Consider the following 18,827-nt stretch of genomic DNA (forward strand, 5'->3'; position numbering starts at 1 on the left):
ATCCTTGATGAACATTGATGCAAAAATCCTCAATAAAATACTGGCAAACCGAATCCAGCAGCACATCAAAAAGCTTATCCACCATGATCAAGTGGGCTTCATCCCTGGGATGCAAGGATGGTTCAATATACGCAAATCAATAAATGTAATCCAGCATATAAACAGAACCAAAGACAAAAACCACAAGATTATCTCAACAGATGCAGAAAAGGCCTCTGACAAAATTCAACAACATTTCATGCTAAAAACTCTCAATAAATTAGGTATTGATGGGACACATCTCAAACTAATAAGCGCTATCTATGACAAACCCACAGCCAATATCATACTGAATGGGCAAAAACTGGAAGCATTCCCTTTGAAAACTGGCACAAGACAGGGATGCCCTCTCTCACCACTCCTATTCAACATAGTGTTGGAAGTTCTGGCCAGGGCAATTAGGCAGGAGAAGGAAATAAAGGGTATTCAATTAGGAAAAGAGGAAGTCAAATTGTCCCTGTTTGCAGACGACATGATTGTGAATCTAGAAAACCCCATTGTCTCAGCCCAAAACTTCCTTAAGCTGATAAACAACTTCAGCAAAGTCTCAGGATACAAAATCAATGTACAAAAATCACAAGCATTCTTATACACCAACAACAGACAAACAGAGAGCCAAATCATGAGTGAACTCCCATTCACAATTGCTTCAAAGAGAATAAAATACCTAGGAATCCAACTTACAAGGGATATGAAAGACCTCTTCAAGGAGAACTACAAATCACTGCTCAAGGAAATAAAAGAGGATACAAACAAATGGAAGAACATTCCATGCTCATGGGTAGGAAGAATCAATATCGTGAAAATGGCCATACTGCCCAAGGTAATTTACAGATTCAATGCCATCCCCATCAAGCTACCAATGACTTTCTTTACAGAATTGGAAAAAACTACTTTAAAGTTCATATGGAACCAAAAAAGAGCCCGCATCACCAAGTCAATCCTAAGCCAAAAGAACAAAGCTGGAGGAATCACACTACTGGACTTCAAACTATACTACAAGGCTACAGTAACAAAAACAGCATGGTACTGGTACCAAAACAGAGATATAGATCAATGGAACAGAACAGAGCCCTCAGAAATAATGCCACATATCTACAACTATCTGATCTCTGACAAACCTGAGAAAAACAAGAAATGGGGAAAGGATTTCCTATTTAATAAATGGTGCTGGGAAAACTGGCTAGCCATATGGAGAAAGCTGAAACTGGATCCCTTCCTTACACCTTATACAAAAATCAATTCAAGATGGATTAAAGACTTAAACGTTAGACCTAAAACCATAAAAACCCTAGAAGAAAACCTAGGCATTACCATTCAGGACATAGGCATGGGCAAGGACTTCATGTCTAAAACACCAAAAACAATGGCAACAAAAGCCAAAATTGACAAATGGGATCTAATTAAACTAAAGAGCTTCTGCACAGCAAAATAAACTACCATCAGAGTGAACAGGCAACCTACAAAATGGGAGAAAATTTTCGCAACCTACTCATCTGACAAAGGGCTAATATCCAGAATCTACAATGAACTCAAACAAATTTACAAGAAAAAAACAAACAACCCCATCAAAAAGTGGGCAAAGGACATGAACAGACACTTCTCAAAAGAAGACATTTATGCAGCCAAAAAACACATGAAAAAATGCTCACCATCACTGGACATCAGAGAAATGCAAATCAAAACCACAATGAGATACCATCTCACACCAGTTAGAATGGCAATCATTAAAAAGTCAGGAAACAACAGGTGCTGGAGAGGATGTGGAGAAATAGGAACACTTTTACACTGTTGGTGGGACTGTAAACTAGTTCAACCATTGTGGAAGTCAGTGTGGCGATTCCTCAGGGATCTAGAACTAGAAATACCATTTGACCCAGCCATCCCATTACTGGGTATATACCCAAAGGACTATAAATCATGCTGCTATAAAGACACATGCACACATATGTTTATTGCGGCATTATTCACAATAGTAAAGACTTGAAACCAACCCAAATGTCCAACAATGATAGACTGGATTAAGAAAATGTGGCACATATACACCATGGAATACTATGCAGCCATAAAAAATGATGAGTTCATGTCCTTTGTAGGGACATGGATGAAATTGGAAATCATCATTCTCAGTAAACTATCGCAAGAACAAAAAACCAAACACCACATATTCTCACTCATAGGTGGGAATTGATCAATGAGAAGACATAGACACAGGAAGGGGAACATCACACTCTGGAGACTGTTGTGGGGTGGGGGGAGGGGGGAGGGATAGCATTGGGAGATATACCTGATGCTAGATGACAAGTTAGTGGGTGCAGCGCATCAGCATGGCACATGTATACATATGTAACTAACCTGCAAATTGTGCACATGTACCCTAAAACTTAAAGTATAATAATAATAAATAAATTTAAAAAATTTAGTATTACTGTATTCGATTTTAGCAATGTTTTCTCTATCGCTTTTTAAAAAGAAGCATTAAAAACAAAATAAACCAAGTTAAAAAGGAAAAAAATTAGACATTAAATAAAATAATAAATTAAGTCAAAATCAGTATGTTCAAACAAAAAAGGACAACATTTTTGATGAACTTTACCTTAATTTTAGCAGTATATTCTCCTCTACCTCCAAACAGACCAAGACCACCAAGTAAAATATCAGTGTCGGCACTGAAACGTATAGCTTCTACTGAATGGGCAGAATAACCCCAGCCTCCTCCATGACCTAGAATATATAAATCATAATCTATGTTTTAAAAGATCCATATATATTTCAGTTGTAAGACAATATTTCCTAAACCGAAGTATACATACTTTCAAACCTGTTTACCACACTATAATCTTCTTTAGAATAAACCTTCATTACTGCTTGAGTCTCTTCCTCTGTACTTGCAACACCCATTTTTAAGTCCTGCATAGCTGCCAAGGTATCAAGACAACCTAAAACAACAAACAAACAAAATTCAACTCCTTGAAATTAAAATGGCCTATGGTATTGATGACATTAAATACTATAGGGGACAAATTAAAATAAACTCAGAATGTTACTCCAAGCTTTAAACATCATTTCATGGAAGAATGCTTAAAACCAATACAAATTATCCCTTGTCTGATTAATGATCATATTTAAACATGCCATACGACAACCTTTTACACAAAACTGGATCTCTGAAAAGTTGAAATCACTTAACCTTTGAATTCTTACAAGGTTCTTCCTTTTATGAAACTCCAAATTAGTTCGATTCTTAAAGTGCTATTTGAGGAAGACACATTAGTGTCACACAAACTTAATCAACACTAGTTTTGGATGTCTACAATAGAAACCAAAATGAAATTTGAGAAAAAAGAAACAAAAAGTTATATTTATGATATAGTAATTATATTTAGGAATATGATTTCACACCTGCAAGTGCTAGAGTCTTAAAATGAGTCTTTTTAAGGATCATTTTTAAAAGCAACAAAATACATAGTTACGTAGAGTGATATAAAATTTCCAGCTACAAAACAAATATATTGCACTACATCTCAAAGTAATTAAATAAGTACTACATCTCAAAGTAATTAAATAAGAATGAAGTTGATATGCTGTGGAAAACTGTGTTATATAAGAAGAAACAGAAGATGTATATAAAATTAATTACATTTTATAGAATTTATTTAACATAATATACATAAATTAAATATTATATACTTGAACATTTTATCATATATTTAAAAGTTTATACATTCAAGTTGAGCAAAAACATTATTTTTAAGGGTCTACCTCTGTGAAAATTAAATAATTGGGCATACATAAATCTTTGATAGTGTTAGTACAGGTCTCATGTATTGTTTTCTGTGGAATTAGCCTCTTAGAGGATTTAACTTATTTTGTACATTATTATTATTTAACAAACAAGACAGAATTACATATAAATTTAAATACTCTAAAAAAAAACCCTGGACAGCACACATTAATGTGAATTAATGGTACATCAAATCGCAACCCTACCTAAAATGTGCAAAGCTGCATGAGATCGGGTAGTGAGGGCCCTTGATCCTGTTGGTAAGGCAAGTTCAGGACTTAGGATACTACATCTGGACTGCATGTCTGCTGCAGAGGGAAGCCTGGCATCAGCAACCACCGCATTGTAACACCACAGCTCTCTAGTATTTGGTCGAAACCTTTAAAGAAAAAGAATAATTACAGCACCTCAATGTGGTTTTGTTTTTTAAAAAAATTCCTAAAACATAACTGATGATACAAAGAGAATAAATAATACAGTCAGCTTAAAGAGGACAAATGTAGCTCATTATCTTCTGGATCTAAGCTAAACATATAAAAAAACTATATCACTAAAAGTGAAATAATTTGAAAATAGTAATGTAGATTATAATACTTAATATAGAAAATAGTAATGTAGATTATAATACTTGACTGTATAAAGTTTTGATACATACATATAAATATGAAACTCAACAAATACCCCATTAAAAAAGTTTAAAGACAAAGGACAAGTTGAAGAAAAATGTGAAGTGTACATGTGAGACACAGCTACAATATCCTCAATGTATAAGAGCTAGAAACAATCAATCCATAGCAAAAATTGGCAAGGACATGGAATGTTATCCATAGAAAGGGAGCACAGATAGAATGGATGTGGATGTTCAACCATATGAATAAACAGTAAAAACCAATTAAAAACTATTAGGAACCCACAACGTCTTCATCATCCCATTTCTCTGATCTCTTTTGTAACAAAAACTTCAAAAAACTATCTCCACTTCTTGACCTCTTTTAGAGGTCGGGAAGTGAGAGATGCAAGCTATTGTTTAATAAATATAGAGTCTCAGTTTTCCAAGAAAAAAAAGTTCTGATGATCTATTTCACAATAACATAAATACACTAAACACCACTGACTGCAGACTTTCAAAATGATTAAGATGATAAATTTTATACTGTTTTTTTGCCACAAGTAAAAAATTTTAAATTATTTTTAAAAAGCACTTAAAATAGCATTTGGGAGAAAATAAATTATATGATGGTAGCTTCTATAACTAGTAGCATTAATATTATTGTATTATTGATTTTGGGAAGTTCTGTTGATCTCATTGTTTAGGTAATCATTCTTTTCTCTCTGGTTGCTTTTAAGATTTCCCCTTGGTCTTTAGTGTTTAACAGTTTCACTAACTCTCTTGATGGTAAATAACAGAAACACATAGTTTCTAATATCCGTGGATTCAAATCTCTTTTTGGTTCTGGAAAATTCATGGTAAGAGACAAGAAGATACTAGAAATTATCTGCCCATCCCCCCACCAAGCCCCACCCGCCCCAGCCCCAGATGAATGAGTATTTAACTGCTTCCTCTACTCTATGTTTACTTTAACTCCAAATACAAAATTCACTGTTCCCTCTACCCCTTCCTTTTCATGTGCAACATGTGGATTCAGTAAGCCTAATCAAAACCTTACAAGAATGTGACCACATCCTCTCATTTTTTCTTTTCCTTTTCTCCTCCTGCTCGCTTTTCCTCTTTAAATGCTGAAGGCCTCAAACCTCTTCAGAAAAAGTACAGGGCACAGATCCTGCTGTGGCTTGTCTTTTCTTCCCAGGCATCTCCTCAACCTCGGAAAAATAAACTTCTAAAGTGATTCAGACTTACCTCAGTCATTTTACAATTCTGTGAGCCTATCTTTTAACTCAGCAATTCTACATTTTAAAAGCTAGCTTGCAGAAATACTTCCACACGTGTGTAAAACTCTGTGTGTAGATACCTGCGTATTTGTTCACTGTAGCATTGTAGGTAATATCGTAATATTAAAAAAAATCTAAAATGTTCACTGATGGGCAAACAGTTAAGTATATTTGGTATACCCAGACTACAGAATTCCACAATTTTAATAATGAAGCTGTTCTTTAAATACTGACTTGGAAAGATCTCTAAATTATTTTTGAGCAAAAAATCTAACTTTTAGAGTAGGTATGTTTTTATTTACATAAAAAGAAAAATACATGCATTTTAAAAGGTGTCAGACGATATAAATCAAACTTCATACTTGTGATCCACAGAGAAGGCTAGTGGAATTCGGTATGGGAAAAGAAACAGATACAGAGTATGACCATCCTTTTTCCTGTATTTTTGCTTTGTTTTTTAAAAAATAACACAAATTCACATATTATTTGTGTAAATTTGTATGTGGGAAATAAAACAGGTGTTCTTAACATTTATCTGCTCTTTATAGATGTTGTTTCTAATTACTCAGGCAAAGTTGGCTCCTAAAGAATATAAAATGAAGCAGATGCAGGCCAGAAGGAAAGTCAAAGTAAGCTAATATTGGATGTACAATGCATATGATAATTATAAAATTTAAGTGCCCCATTGAAAAACACAAAAGACACAAAGCAGCCAGAAGTCAGGATAACAGAAATTCTGATCCTGATTTAAAGAAAAATACCTCTCAGCTGTTTTACCAAAACATCTCTTAATCTCTGTTTTCCAACAATGGAGAAATTGATCAAGGAGCTGGCAGGGCATTTGAGATCATCTGTCCCATTGCTACTACCATGAATGGAAAAGACAAGGTTCAACCAGCTGAACATCATACTTGAGAGTTCTGTTAAGACCCCAGGGAAATGGTTCTAGTTCAAGTAAGTTTTTACTGTTACACTTAGTTATACTGTTATTGCTAACTTAGTGAACGCATCCAGAAACAGATTCCACACTACCAATTTTTATTTTTGTTTTGCTAATGCAAATTTACTTCATTTAAAAATAAAACATGTAACAACTACAAAACAGTAAAACATCAATTTACACCTAAGTCCAAACCAGAGCCTGCTCTTTGGTAACTAAGTCTCTTGAACATTGACTTCTAATCGGTAAGTAACTGCAGCCAATTCTATCTTTACATCTTTTCTCCTCTCTATCCCTTCCATTCTATCCCACTGTGACCATTCTAACTTTGGTTCTTAATACCTCATGTCTTCATAAGAATGATCACAAAAGACCACTCACCCATAGTCTCTTGTTATTTCATCTACCCTGCACAATGCTGCCAGGGAGATGTAATTGATTTGAGATGTACTCGACTCAATACTGGCCACTGTGCCTTCTCATAAAATGCCCAAATAAGACAGGAAGCTGGCCAGCAACCTCGGAAGTGCAGCAGTCTCTTCACTCTGAATGCAAGCCTCATTATTAATCTCTATTTTGGAACATGGAAGAAAATTACCAAGGAGTTGGCAAGACATTTGAGATCATCTATCCCATTGCTACCACATGGCCTCTTAGAACTTGGCTGTCTGATGAGAATGCAAGCAGGCATGGGTAGAAGAAGGAAGACAGAGAAAAAGTCTCCTCACTCACACTACTTCAACCTTTCAACTTACTGGAATCTTGCCTACTAAGGCCGGCCGCAAAAGGAAAGAAGTGCTCAGCTCTGTGATGAGCCACTGTGGTGATGGCAGGGTACACCTCCTATTAGTATCCAAAGCTAGAAACGCTAAGAAGGGTAACTTATTTATTCATTTTGTATATAAAGCACCACAATAATTTTTTTTTCTTTTTTTTTTTTTTTTGAGACGGAGTCTCGCCCAGGCTGGAGTGCAGTGGTGCCATCTCGGCTCACTGCAAATTCCGCCTCCCAGGTTCACGCCATTCTCCTGCCTCAGCCTCCCGAGTAGCTGGGACTACAGGTGCCCGCCACCATGCCCGGCTAATTTTTCGTATTTTTAGTAGCGACAGGGTTTCACTGTGTTAGCCAGGATGGTCTTGATCTCCTGACCTCGTGATCTGCCCGCCTTGGCCTCCCAAAGTGCTGGGATTACAGGCGTGAGCCACCGCACCCGGCCCAGCACCACAATAAATTTTAAACAAATGCAACATAATTTCTTGAGTCTCTTTTGTGCCTTATTTATCTCTATGTATTTATAATGTCCAGAATGCATATAATCCTGTATATTTCTTTACCAGTAAGAGTATTTTTTAATGCATATTCTTAAAGGGCAAGCTCAATTATCTTCTTTATTCTTTATTGTCTTTGGCATAATTTCCTCCTCATAGTTAATAATAATTATGAGAACAAAAAATAGAATGAATTCTATACAATATAAACAGGATTGATGACAGACTAAAAATAACAACAGAACTCTCAACAGTAAAATTAATAATTATAATGATAATAGCAAACACTTCTATGGCACCTACTATGCACCTTTGTAGTATTAGCATCCCCATTTCATAAATGAGAAAACTGAGGCACACAGTCAAAGTAACTTCTCCAGGGTGACACAGAAAGCAAGTTGTGGAGCTGGGATAAACCTAGGTAGTGTTGCTCAAAATGCAAGCTCTTAACCACTATGCTATAGTATAAAGGTCCCTATGAATCACTGAGACAGAATTGCAGTTATTAGATAAACAGGAGAGTACTCACATGTGAAAAGTCCGCCTGTAAATAAAGTTTATATTACCATAAGAGTATAACTGCATCAAAACTTATTGACTATTTTATAAACTGAGATGCTTACCTCCAAATTACATCATATACAGGATCAAGACACACACCAAATCCTTGCAGATCCTCTTGTTCTGAGTCATTAAAAGTTTTACAACTCCCATCCACTTTATTTATCAGAAGGCATTTAAATGGAGGAGGTTCTGATATAGAAGCAGGTACCAAGCCTTAAGAAAAAAATATTTATATATAATTTTAATATATATTACCCTTTTAAATTCTCCAAAACCCATAAAGTAGTATTATCTCCATTTCTCAGGTGAATAAGCAGAGAATAAAAGAGGCTAAGTAATTAAAAAATCTTTAAGTGGGAGAATTAGGACTAAAATCTCAAGATGTCTAAATCCACAACACATGCTCCTAATCTCTTGCTATACCACTCTATTATATAATTATTCACAGTATCATGGACACAGTACAGATTGATAACTTGGTCTTCGTGAAATTTCAAAGTTGGATTTATAAAACCTCCCATAAAAATTAATTTCTAACATTTATTTAGCAAGAAACAATGCATAAAACTCTCTTACTCTAATATGGATTTTATCCTACTAGAATTTCGTTTATAGTTCTACCACTGTCTAGCTCACAAATACTGTGGTTTCCAGATCTCCCAATTATTCCATTCTTTCAGCACAGAGACACATATAAACGGAGACATTTACAGGCTTTGTTTAAATTTCTTTGAGCAGAAAGAAAACAAAAAGCTACAAAAGTACATTTCATTACAGGGAAAGATAAACTATTTACTATCAATCAAGACAAGAGTTTGGAAGGGGCATTTGTTTATTTCAGGTATTACCTATTATGTGTTTACTGGCAAAAATTTCTGATGTAGCAAGTACATGAGAATTAATAAGTGCTTCATCAATTCGTAAAAAAGTTTGGTCCCCACTTGCACCTATCCAAGTAGCTTTTCTTCCATATTTTGATCCAATGTTAGGCATGGGAGCTGGCTTTGCATTCCAATATGGCACATCCAAAATTGGTCTGCCCAGTTGTCCTTTCTAAAAGATTAAATAAACCATATTAGCAATATTGCTGTGTAAACAATCTAATTTTCATAAAGTTAAGGAGGCAGTAGATAAAAATCAATCTATGAAACCTTATTTTTCACCAATTGTTAGTTTGGGTTTCTAAAATAAATACAATATGTAAGAAATTTGGACCAAATATTTATAAAGTAATAAAATAATTTCTATTATTCCTGGAAAGTCTTATAAAGTGCATTATTTTTTAAAAAAAAGTTTGAAATATTTTCCACGCAAGAAGTATCTCCAAAATACTTTGTCTTTACCTACATTTAAATGAAAAGTACGACAAATACACACAATATGTTAAAATATTAGTATTCCAAATTGTTCATTTAAAAAGTCACTTTGACATAGTAAGTTGATAGTATAAAAGAAAGTCACTATTGAACTCATATAATCTGAGAATATCCAAGTAAAAAGACCAAAATAAATACTGAAACTGTGAATACAATTAGAAAAACACGTAATGTTGTTTTCACATGATATGTCCCTAAATTATTTCATTTATGTTTTAAAATAAACAGCACAATCAATGGTAAGGTATGATATTTTAAGTAAATAACTATTAACCAGTTTAAAAGTATGGCTCTCTATAGGGACCTGGTCAGGTAAGAGTTTAATTTATAAAGTAATAGGAAGTTTCTCACTAGTAAGCCTGTAGCTGAAAAAGAATAAAAGAATGCTGACATTGACTCAGTAGATATTCTTCCACCCCTGGCTCGGGACCTCTCTCCCCCCACAGCATTCTGGAACAAGGGAGCCTGGAGCACTGCGAACACTCTGGTCACGTTCTCATCCAACCACCAGGTAGCACAGCAAGAAAACACAGCCACAAACTAACTGTGGAAGCAACTGAGCTTCAATCCCTGGACAGAACCAGGGAAGGAAACATGGCAAGCACATGATTAGAGAAGCAGCCAAAACACTCAACATTTATTTTTCACACTCTTTTAAGATCTGTCCTTATTTTTTGACAAAAATAAGAGAGCACAAAAATGTAAACAGGGGCCAGGTGCAGTGGCTCACGCCTGTAATCCCAGCACTTTGGGAGGCCGAGATGGGAGGATCACCTGAGGTCAGGTGTTTGAGACCAGCCTGGCCAACATGGTGAAACCTCGTCTCTACTAAAAATACGAAAATTAGCTGGGTGTGGTGGCACGGGCCTGTAATCCCAGCTACTTGGGAGGCTGAGGCATAAGAATTGCTTGAATCTGGGAGCTGGAGGTTTCAGTGAGCTGAGATCATCATGCCACTACATTCTAGCCTGGATGACAGAGTGAGACTCTGTCTCAAAAAGAAAAAAAAAAGTAAATAGTGAGCAAAATATATCATATTCAGGAATATATTCTGCTTTTGGAGGAAAAATAAATTAGTTATCTTTTTCATTGACTATTGAAATAAATATGTATTCCCTTACTACCAACTAATATGAAGAAAAGCAGTCCAAAAATGTGTTAGATACCTGGACAACCCCATAAGGACCAGAATGTGGTTATAAATAAGCTACATTTAAATTCATAAAAGTTCACAACTAGGACTGCTGGGACTGGAGGACAATGACTGTCTGACTTCAAATCTTATCACTCACATAACCACCTCAAAAGACACAAAAATATGCTGTGCAAGCAAATCTACATGTGACTCAAACCTTCAGCAGTGGAAGGAGACAGCGGGTGTCATGATCTCTATGTTTCCTGTAAGCAGAAGAGCCAAATTCCAAGAGTTCTCTCCACCCACCTGCTACTGCAAACCTGAGCATGTGCAAAGCACAAACGGGGAAGTTCTTAAGAAGGAGGACAGAGGCGTGTGGAGAAGTTAGAAAAAGCACAGGGAAACACATGCCCCCAAAAAGAAAGTCAACCTTCAATGCCAAAATACTAAATATGGATCCGAACTTTGAGGATCACAGCACCAACTAAAGGCAAAGGAACTTGGAAGTAAGCAGGACCATTCCTCACCCATCAGACTGGCACAAATTAAAGGTACCACAACACATTCTGTTGGAAATTCTGCGGAAACAGGCAATCTCATACACTGTTAGTGTGAAAGCAAAATACAGGAGAATTGTTAATATCTCACAAAACTATATAGGCATTAACCTTCAACACAGTAATCTCACTTCTAGGAATTTATCTCAAAGATACACCTCTAACAATATTCACTACTACCATTACAAAGTATTGGAAACCACGTAAATATATAAACATGAGAAACTGAATGAATAAACTATCATATATACACACAATGGGGTATTACATGGAGGTAAAAAAAAATGAAGAGCTTTATGAACTGATATGGAGTGATTTCTAGGAGAGATGCTGAAGCGAAAAGAGCAAAGTGCAAAAGAGCATATATAGGCTATTACCTTTAAAAAACGGGAAAGGGGAAATATATATATTTATGTACAGTCACATGTCACTTAATGACAGGGATATGTTCTGAAATATGTGTCATTAGGTGATCCTGTGATGCTGCGAACATCAGAGTGGACTTATACAAACCTAGACGGTATACTCTACTACATACTTAGGCGATATGATGTAGCCTATTGCTCCTAGGCTACCAACCTGTACAGCACGCTGGTGTACTGAATACTGTAGGCAACTGTAACCCATTAGTAAGTATTTCTGCATGTAAACATAGAAAAGGTATAGTCAAAGTACTTATTATAATCTTATGGGAACACCTTAGCATGTGCAGTCCATCACTGACCAAAATACTGTTATACAGTGCATAACTGTGTATACACATACATACATATATAGGTATATATATATAAAATAGTGTGTCTGCATGCTTATATATCTTCACAAGAAAAAACACAAGAAGAATAAACTGTAAAACAATGACATTCATTACCTCCAAGTGTGGAGTGAAAGGTGTGGGGAGGCAGGAATGTCAAGGATATGGGAGGAAGTGACACCTCTTGAGTATACAATTTTTGTATAAGTTAATTTTTAGCAACATGTAAATGTTCTATATATTTTAAAAATGAAATAAAACTTAATCAAAGGATAGGGTGAGGGGAATCTTAAACTGAAACAAATGAGCCCCACTCTATTCCAAAGGAATCACAATTTCCACTGAAAGGAGTGAGAGAGAGAATCCAGGCCACTCATGGACAGTGCTTGACTATACACCTTCAGACTTGGGGTGGGGAGCAGGTGGGAGGGGAAAGAGCAAGAATGACCTTTCAGTGAGTTTGTTTTTTTGAACTTGTACAGGCAAAGCAAATATAAAACTATTTTAGACATATCTGGGGACTAAGTGAGAAATAAATATATTGATACTGTTAAGAGGAAAGATTCTTACTGAGGAAGAAAGTACATAAATATAGAACAGGACAGGTAAGAAAGAACCTTGTGGGAATGGATTGGAAGTAGAAGTCACAGTGTGGGCTTGTTTCTTTTTCTTTCTTTTTGAGACAGGATCTTGCTCTGCTGTCCAGGCCAGAGGGCAATGATGGAATCACAGCTCTCACTACAGCCTCGACCTCCAGGGCTCAAATGATCCTCCTACCTCAACCTCCTGAGCAGCTAGGACCACTGGCATGTGCCACGACACCCAGCTAATTTTTTTAATAGAGATGGGGTCTCACTATGTTGTCCAGGCTGGTCTCAAACTCCTGGGCTTGAGTGATCCTCCTACACTGGCCTGCCAAAGTGCCGGGATTATAGGTATGAGCCACCACACCTGGCCTATGATTTCTAAAATACACACATGTATGTGGACATATAAATATATGCGTACCAGAGATCCAAAGACGTCCTGTAGCAATGAACACTTCTAGTGCCCAGTTAGTGTCTAATACTATTCCCCACTAAAAAGAATCAGGGTTCTTGGAGAAATGGCTGATTCTAGGACAGTCATACAGGGCCTGTACAAGATAAACCCTGAACAACTTGTTATGCTGGAAAGAAAGGAAGCGCTCCAAAAAATGAAGGGGCATGTCACAAGAATACAGGAGCCAAATTGAAGGGGCTCCCGCTGGCCAAATTGGAGATAATCTAAACACCCAAATAATTAAAGATGATAATGAAGAAAATACAAATACCTGAGTCTATACCAATAATAAGTAGAAAAACAAGTAAACAGGAAAGGAGGGCTCTTGCTTAGAGTAAAAGGCCAAGTGCCTACTGGAGTTGAAAAAAATCACCATTTTTTAAACATTATAGTAAAGACTAGCTCAGGAAAGAATGATCAATGGATGCTAAATCTAGGGGGAAATTTTGATGAGAAGCAGGCATTTTAAAAGTGTCAACCTACAGGTTGCTTATAGTTTCAAAGGAGAAACAGTACAGAAATCAGACATTTGATCAGGTGATCAAAATGTCCATAATCAATGAGGAGCAGATGGACATTCTGAGCCTTCAGATGTGATGCAGTGAGGGCAAACACAACATCACTTACAGAGTATCTTGGCCTGCGTGCACAACCTGCATCTAAACATGAGGACATTATCAGAGAAACAAAAATGAAGAGGATTCTATTTTTCAAAACAGTACTATATACTCTTCAAAAATGTCAATGTCATAATAGACAATACATAGCTGTAGAAATGTTACAGATTAAAGGAGACTAAAGACACACAACAGGCAAATGTAATGCCTGATCCTAGATTGGAGGAAAAAGAAATGCCAAAAAATAATTATTAGGTCAATTCACAAAATACAAACTAAAGTATGTAGGAGGTAATGGGCCATAATGTACACAAGACATTGTCAAAGGATTTGAGAAAAAAAATATTTTATATACATACGTACACACACACATTTGTGCGCACACACACACTGCGTGTGTGAGAGAGAGAACAGCCACATGTGCAATAATAAAGCAAATGCTGGATCAAAATGTTAACAACAGGTGAATCTGGTTAAAGACACTAACCAGATATTCTACACACTGTTCACAGTTGTGCAATCTTTCTGTAAGTTTGAAACCATTTTCAAATAAAATATTTTAAGTACACATTTACAGTTTTTAAAAAATCAAAAGCTGTAAATGTCGTCTCAGACACTTAGGTTCAAGAGTTCTTAGTAATTATCCATGTCAGAAATGGTACAAGAGTATTAGCACAGTCTCACAAAGATTTTTCTTGATATCTACTATGCCCAAACTACACAAAATTCTTAGAGCATTTTCACTCTTTAAGCTTTGGTGCAGAGAGAGGGAGAGAATGTGCACAAGTGCCTATGTAACAGACAGGGGGATAGACTCAGAGGGTGGAAAAGGAAAAAAGAAAGTATAATTTTAAACAAATCAAATAAAAAAAACTAGGCTTTTAAAAGGTTACAAAATAGCATAGTTCTATATGTTAAGAAAAATTCATCTCTACAAGTTAGATGAGAAATAACCTTTCCTATGACAGAATTAGCTCTATTGAATGCTTAAAAGACTTTAATCTGAAATAAACATGTCCAATTCTAACAAAGCTGTTAAATTCAATAAATTCTAATGCTGAGCCAGAGAGGAATATTACTTCAAAGAATATCATTCAGGTTTAGTGTGTGTTGGGGATGAAGGCATGAAATATGCATATGTAACAATTATAATATAATTGTTATATTCTGGAAACAGAAAAAATAGCTAATATAGACAAATTATAAGGCAATGGTATAATGCAATATTATTAATGTTTTAAAAATTCCTTACAGAAAAACTTCCAAATGTGAAGACCTGTCCATCCATTAAAAGTACTGCCGTATGGTTGCTGCCTGCAGTGACTTGTGTGCTAGGGCCTGGCAATGCTTGAACAAGAGTGGGACATCCCCTAGGTTAAAAAAAAAAAAGTAAGTCAATTTCTTACAAAACTCAACTAAAATAAAAACAATAAGTAAACAATGCAACAAGGAGTAGAAAAGATAAAAGGTACTAATAAGAATATTCAGTAAACATTTAAGTGCTAAACGCCTATCTCCATTCCAGGTACTAGGTAAACAAAGATGAAAAAGACAGTTGCTGACTTTAAGGAGATCATCAAAAAGATCTTCTAAATGTAATTACCCTAATTATAGACACATAATAATTTCTGAAAAACTGGTGCTACATTTATTTTTAATCTGGTACTCTGTATATTGACTGGCCTGTTAGAGATCTTTATAAATAATTATTGGATGAAATAAAAATCATGTAATGCCTTAACAGAAATTCAATCCAGGAACTAGATGAAATAATTTTATGATCCTCTTTTCTAACTTTTATCACTAAGCTATAAGTTTAGATCTTAGAATCATAGTTAATGAGTCAAAACACAGTATCATGAGAGGCATTAGAGCAGTGACTACAAGCTCAGGCTTTAAAGCTAGACTGGCTGGGTGCGAATCCTGGCTCCCCAACTTAATAATAATGCGACCAGACTTTGAACAAGTTTTTCATTCTTTTTGTATTTCAGTTTTCTCTTTATCACATGGAGAATACTAACAAACGGTGTCTACTCCCCCAGAGTTCCTGTGAACAGTAAAGAGGCCCATATGTGTCAAGTACTTGGATCAGCGTCTGGCACACAGTTAACACTTAATGAACAGTAACTATTATGATAAATGACATCCTAGTATCCTTTCCTACTTTTAACAGCCATTTTTAGTAACCATTATCTGTAATTAGAAACACAACCATTACAGAAATAGTCCACACATAGTAGGAGAGCTCTGCTTTTGAGAAAATGTAATTATGACACTTTAAATTTTAAAAATTATATAGTAGTTTGGGTAATTTATGATGAAGGCCTTAACTAGGAGCAGTGCAGAGTGAAAGAGATGGTGACTTTGACAGCTATGTAAGGAACAGAATTGATGAAACTTGGCAGATGATCGATATGGGGCAAGGAAGATTTTTTTTGCTTAAGCAACGGAGTAGATAGTGGTAATATCCACTTAAGCTATGAGAATGAATGAGATCTAGGAAGACTCTGAGAGAGAAAAGAAGAGATCCTAATTTCCCTTATGAGTCTCTTCTAACATTTTAGATATAGACCGAGGAAGAACAGCTCACAGACATCTAGAATAAACCACACAGAAAGAAAGAACTCAAGGAGACTCATTGAAGGAGTAGGTTTCAAGCGTGGAAAATAAAGTACATGCCAAATGCTCTAAGGAGACGTACAACTAACCACTCGATTTAGCAGAAGGAGGTCTCTTTGGTGGAAGCAGGCACCACAATGCGGCAGATAAGGAGTCAGAGAATACACAAAGTAGCTCTAAGTATCCCAGCACTAAAGGGAAAAAGAAAGGAGAGCCAGTAGCTAAAGGAAAAATGAAGCTGAAGGAGAGGATTTTTTTTTTTTAATGATAGAGATTTGAGGAAGTTTAAAAGGTGACTCAAAATAAAGATGCTAAAGACAAAGGTTAGAGAGAAGACAGGAAACAGAAATAGATCTCTAAGGAAAAGACAGCTAGGTTTCATAGCATGGACACGACAGGTTCCTCTTTAACTGTAACATGAGGAAAGAAGCAGAGAAGTGGTATGGATGGAAGTAGGTTTGCAGGGTTAGTGGGCTGAATAATTTCTTATATCTGTTGCAATGTACATGGAGGTCCTATGCTAAAAGGAGGAAACAGGTGAGTGGAGAGTTTGAAGATTCGAGAAAAGGTGTGGTGGTAGATGGAATAGATACATACCGAGAGCAGGAGTTTTCAACTCGGATATAAAGGACTTCTAGGAAGTCCATGAGTGAGCTTCAAAAGATCTCCTAAATTTGCAAGCAAATTTTTAAGTGTATATTCTTGTATTTTTCTGGATAGAGACCCCATGTCTTTCATCAAACTCTCAAAAGGTATTAAGTCAAATAGTTCAATACTACACAACAGGAGGATTAATGACCATTGTAGAGGAACTGGTTGAATCTGGAAATTAGGTATCAATCTGCATAGGTATGGTGATTTCTTACCTTCCAGAAGCCTAAGTATAGGCATAGGAAATATTAACAGATTGATTCATGTTTGCGGTTTTATCATGTCTTAGTACCACGACCAAGAGAGTCGGAAAACTGAAGAAATTGGTAAGAGTATAGGTGAAGAAATTAAGCAACAGTCTTTAACTTTAGTAGGAAATAAAGTTAAAAAAAGGGTGAAAAAAGAGTAAAAAAGTAGAGGGCTGTGGGGATAAAGTCAAAGGGAAATAAAGTAGGGCTGCATCACAGAAGAAGAAAGTATCATCAGATTATGGATATTTAAACTTGAGAAACTGAGACACAAGAAGATTAAGTAACCTGGCCAAGATCACACAGCTACCAAGTGACAGAATCAGGACCCAACCTAGAGACTGAACTCAGTCATTCTGGCAATATAACACATTAAATAAAGAGAATATCAATAACATTTTTCCATCTTCATTATCATGCATACCACAATATTGATCTTAAACAACACATTATTAATGTGTGCTATATAGTAAATTCCAGTTAACAGCTCTTGATTACTAGAGACTTTTCAAACATATTCTCCAACTGTAACCCTTTATTTCAACAATCTGTAAATGTTTTGCTTTATTGTAGTTAATACATATGCTATAGAAGCTTTGTTCCTCCCAAGATTGTTCCTCTATAGACATAATCAACTCCTTTCTGAATTAATAACAGAGTTCTTGGTTGCTACTTTCCAAGTTCCACAAAAGTCCAGACAGACAGGGTAACTGAGTGCTTAAGACTGAAGCGGTCTTGATGAATATCTAATCCACTAGGCACAGTATATAGGTATGACTACTGCATTATCCGTTGTAGCTCTGCCCACACTTCATGTAATCAGTCTTTCAGTTACCACTCAATGGAACAAGGACCAAAACATTCCATGCTGGAAAAGAACAACTTTGGGCAGTTAAAACAAATCCCACCAGTGTTTAATCTTAAGAAATTATAGTCATATGGTTGGTAAGAAGTGAAGAGCTGAACCTTGCCTCTACAGTTCCAGGTTCGATGACTGTGTAGCATCTACCAGTTACTATACCACTGTGTAGATCCTACCAATGTTTAATCTTCATAAGAAACCCTGATATTTTGTTTCAACATTAAATGCTATCGTATTTCATGAAGACAATAAATTCAAGCTATTTAAAATACTGAGCATATTGCTACAATATTATTACCTGAGGAAGTCTGGCCTGAAACTGCCCTATATCTCTTCAGACTTGGGAATCGAAGAATGGTGTTCACTGGTATAATCAGGACCACGAAGTAATGTTTTTAGGTAATCTCTTCATTTTAAAAGCTGACATGAACACCTTCCCTCTCAGTGGCCAACACACCTCAGTGCGTTGTGGAAGGATGTT

At 35.9% G+C, this 18,827-nt stretch overlaps 1 protein-coding gene and 1 long non-coding RNA gene across 21 annotated transcripts in view; one reads left to right on the forward strand and one right to left on the reverse strand.

Annotated features, from left to right (window-relative positions):
- The window catches only part of MYCBP2 (MYC binding protein 2), a 283,201-nt gene that overhangs the window by 158,146 nt on the left and 106,228 nt on the right, over positions 1-18,827 (reverse strand). For all 20 annotated transcript variants that reach the window (XM_055360105.2, XM_055360102.2, XM_055360098.2 and 17 more), the window contains 6 exons: positions 15,219-15,336; positions 9,335-9,539; positions 8,546-8,699; positions 4,030-4,202; positions 2,853-2,978; positions 2,636-2,763 (listed from right to left, as the gene is read on the reverse strand). In XM_055360105.2, the coding sequence (XP_055216080.2) occupies positions 2,636-2,763; positions 2,853-2,978; positions 4,030-4,202; positions 8,546-8,699; positions 9,335-9,539; positions 15,219-15,336 (904 nt within the window). The remainder of the gene's footprint in view (positions 1-2,635; positions 2,764-2,852; positions 2,979-4,029; positions 4,203-8,545; positions 8,700-9,334; positions 9,540-15,218; positions 15,337-18,827) is intronic.
- On the forward strand, positions 5,539-16,093 carry LOC109029417 (uncharacterized). Its single transcript, XR_002008477.3, has 4 exons — positions 5,539-6,667; positions 12,024-12,183; positions 15,221-15,355; positions 15,958-16,093. It is a non-coding gene; the product is annotated as an uncharacterized lncRNA (long non-coding RNA).

This window comes from Gorilla gorilla, chromosome 14 (genome assembly GCF_029281585.2).
Source record: "Gorilla gorilla gorilla isolate KB3781 chromosome 14, NHGRI_mGorGor1-v2.1_pri, whole genome shotgun sequence".
In the NCBI taxonomy this organism is placed as follows: Eukaryota; Metazoa; Chordata; class Mammalia; order Primates; family Hominidae; genus Gorilla; species Gorilla gorilla.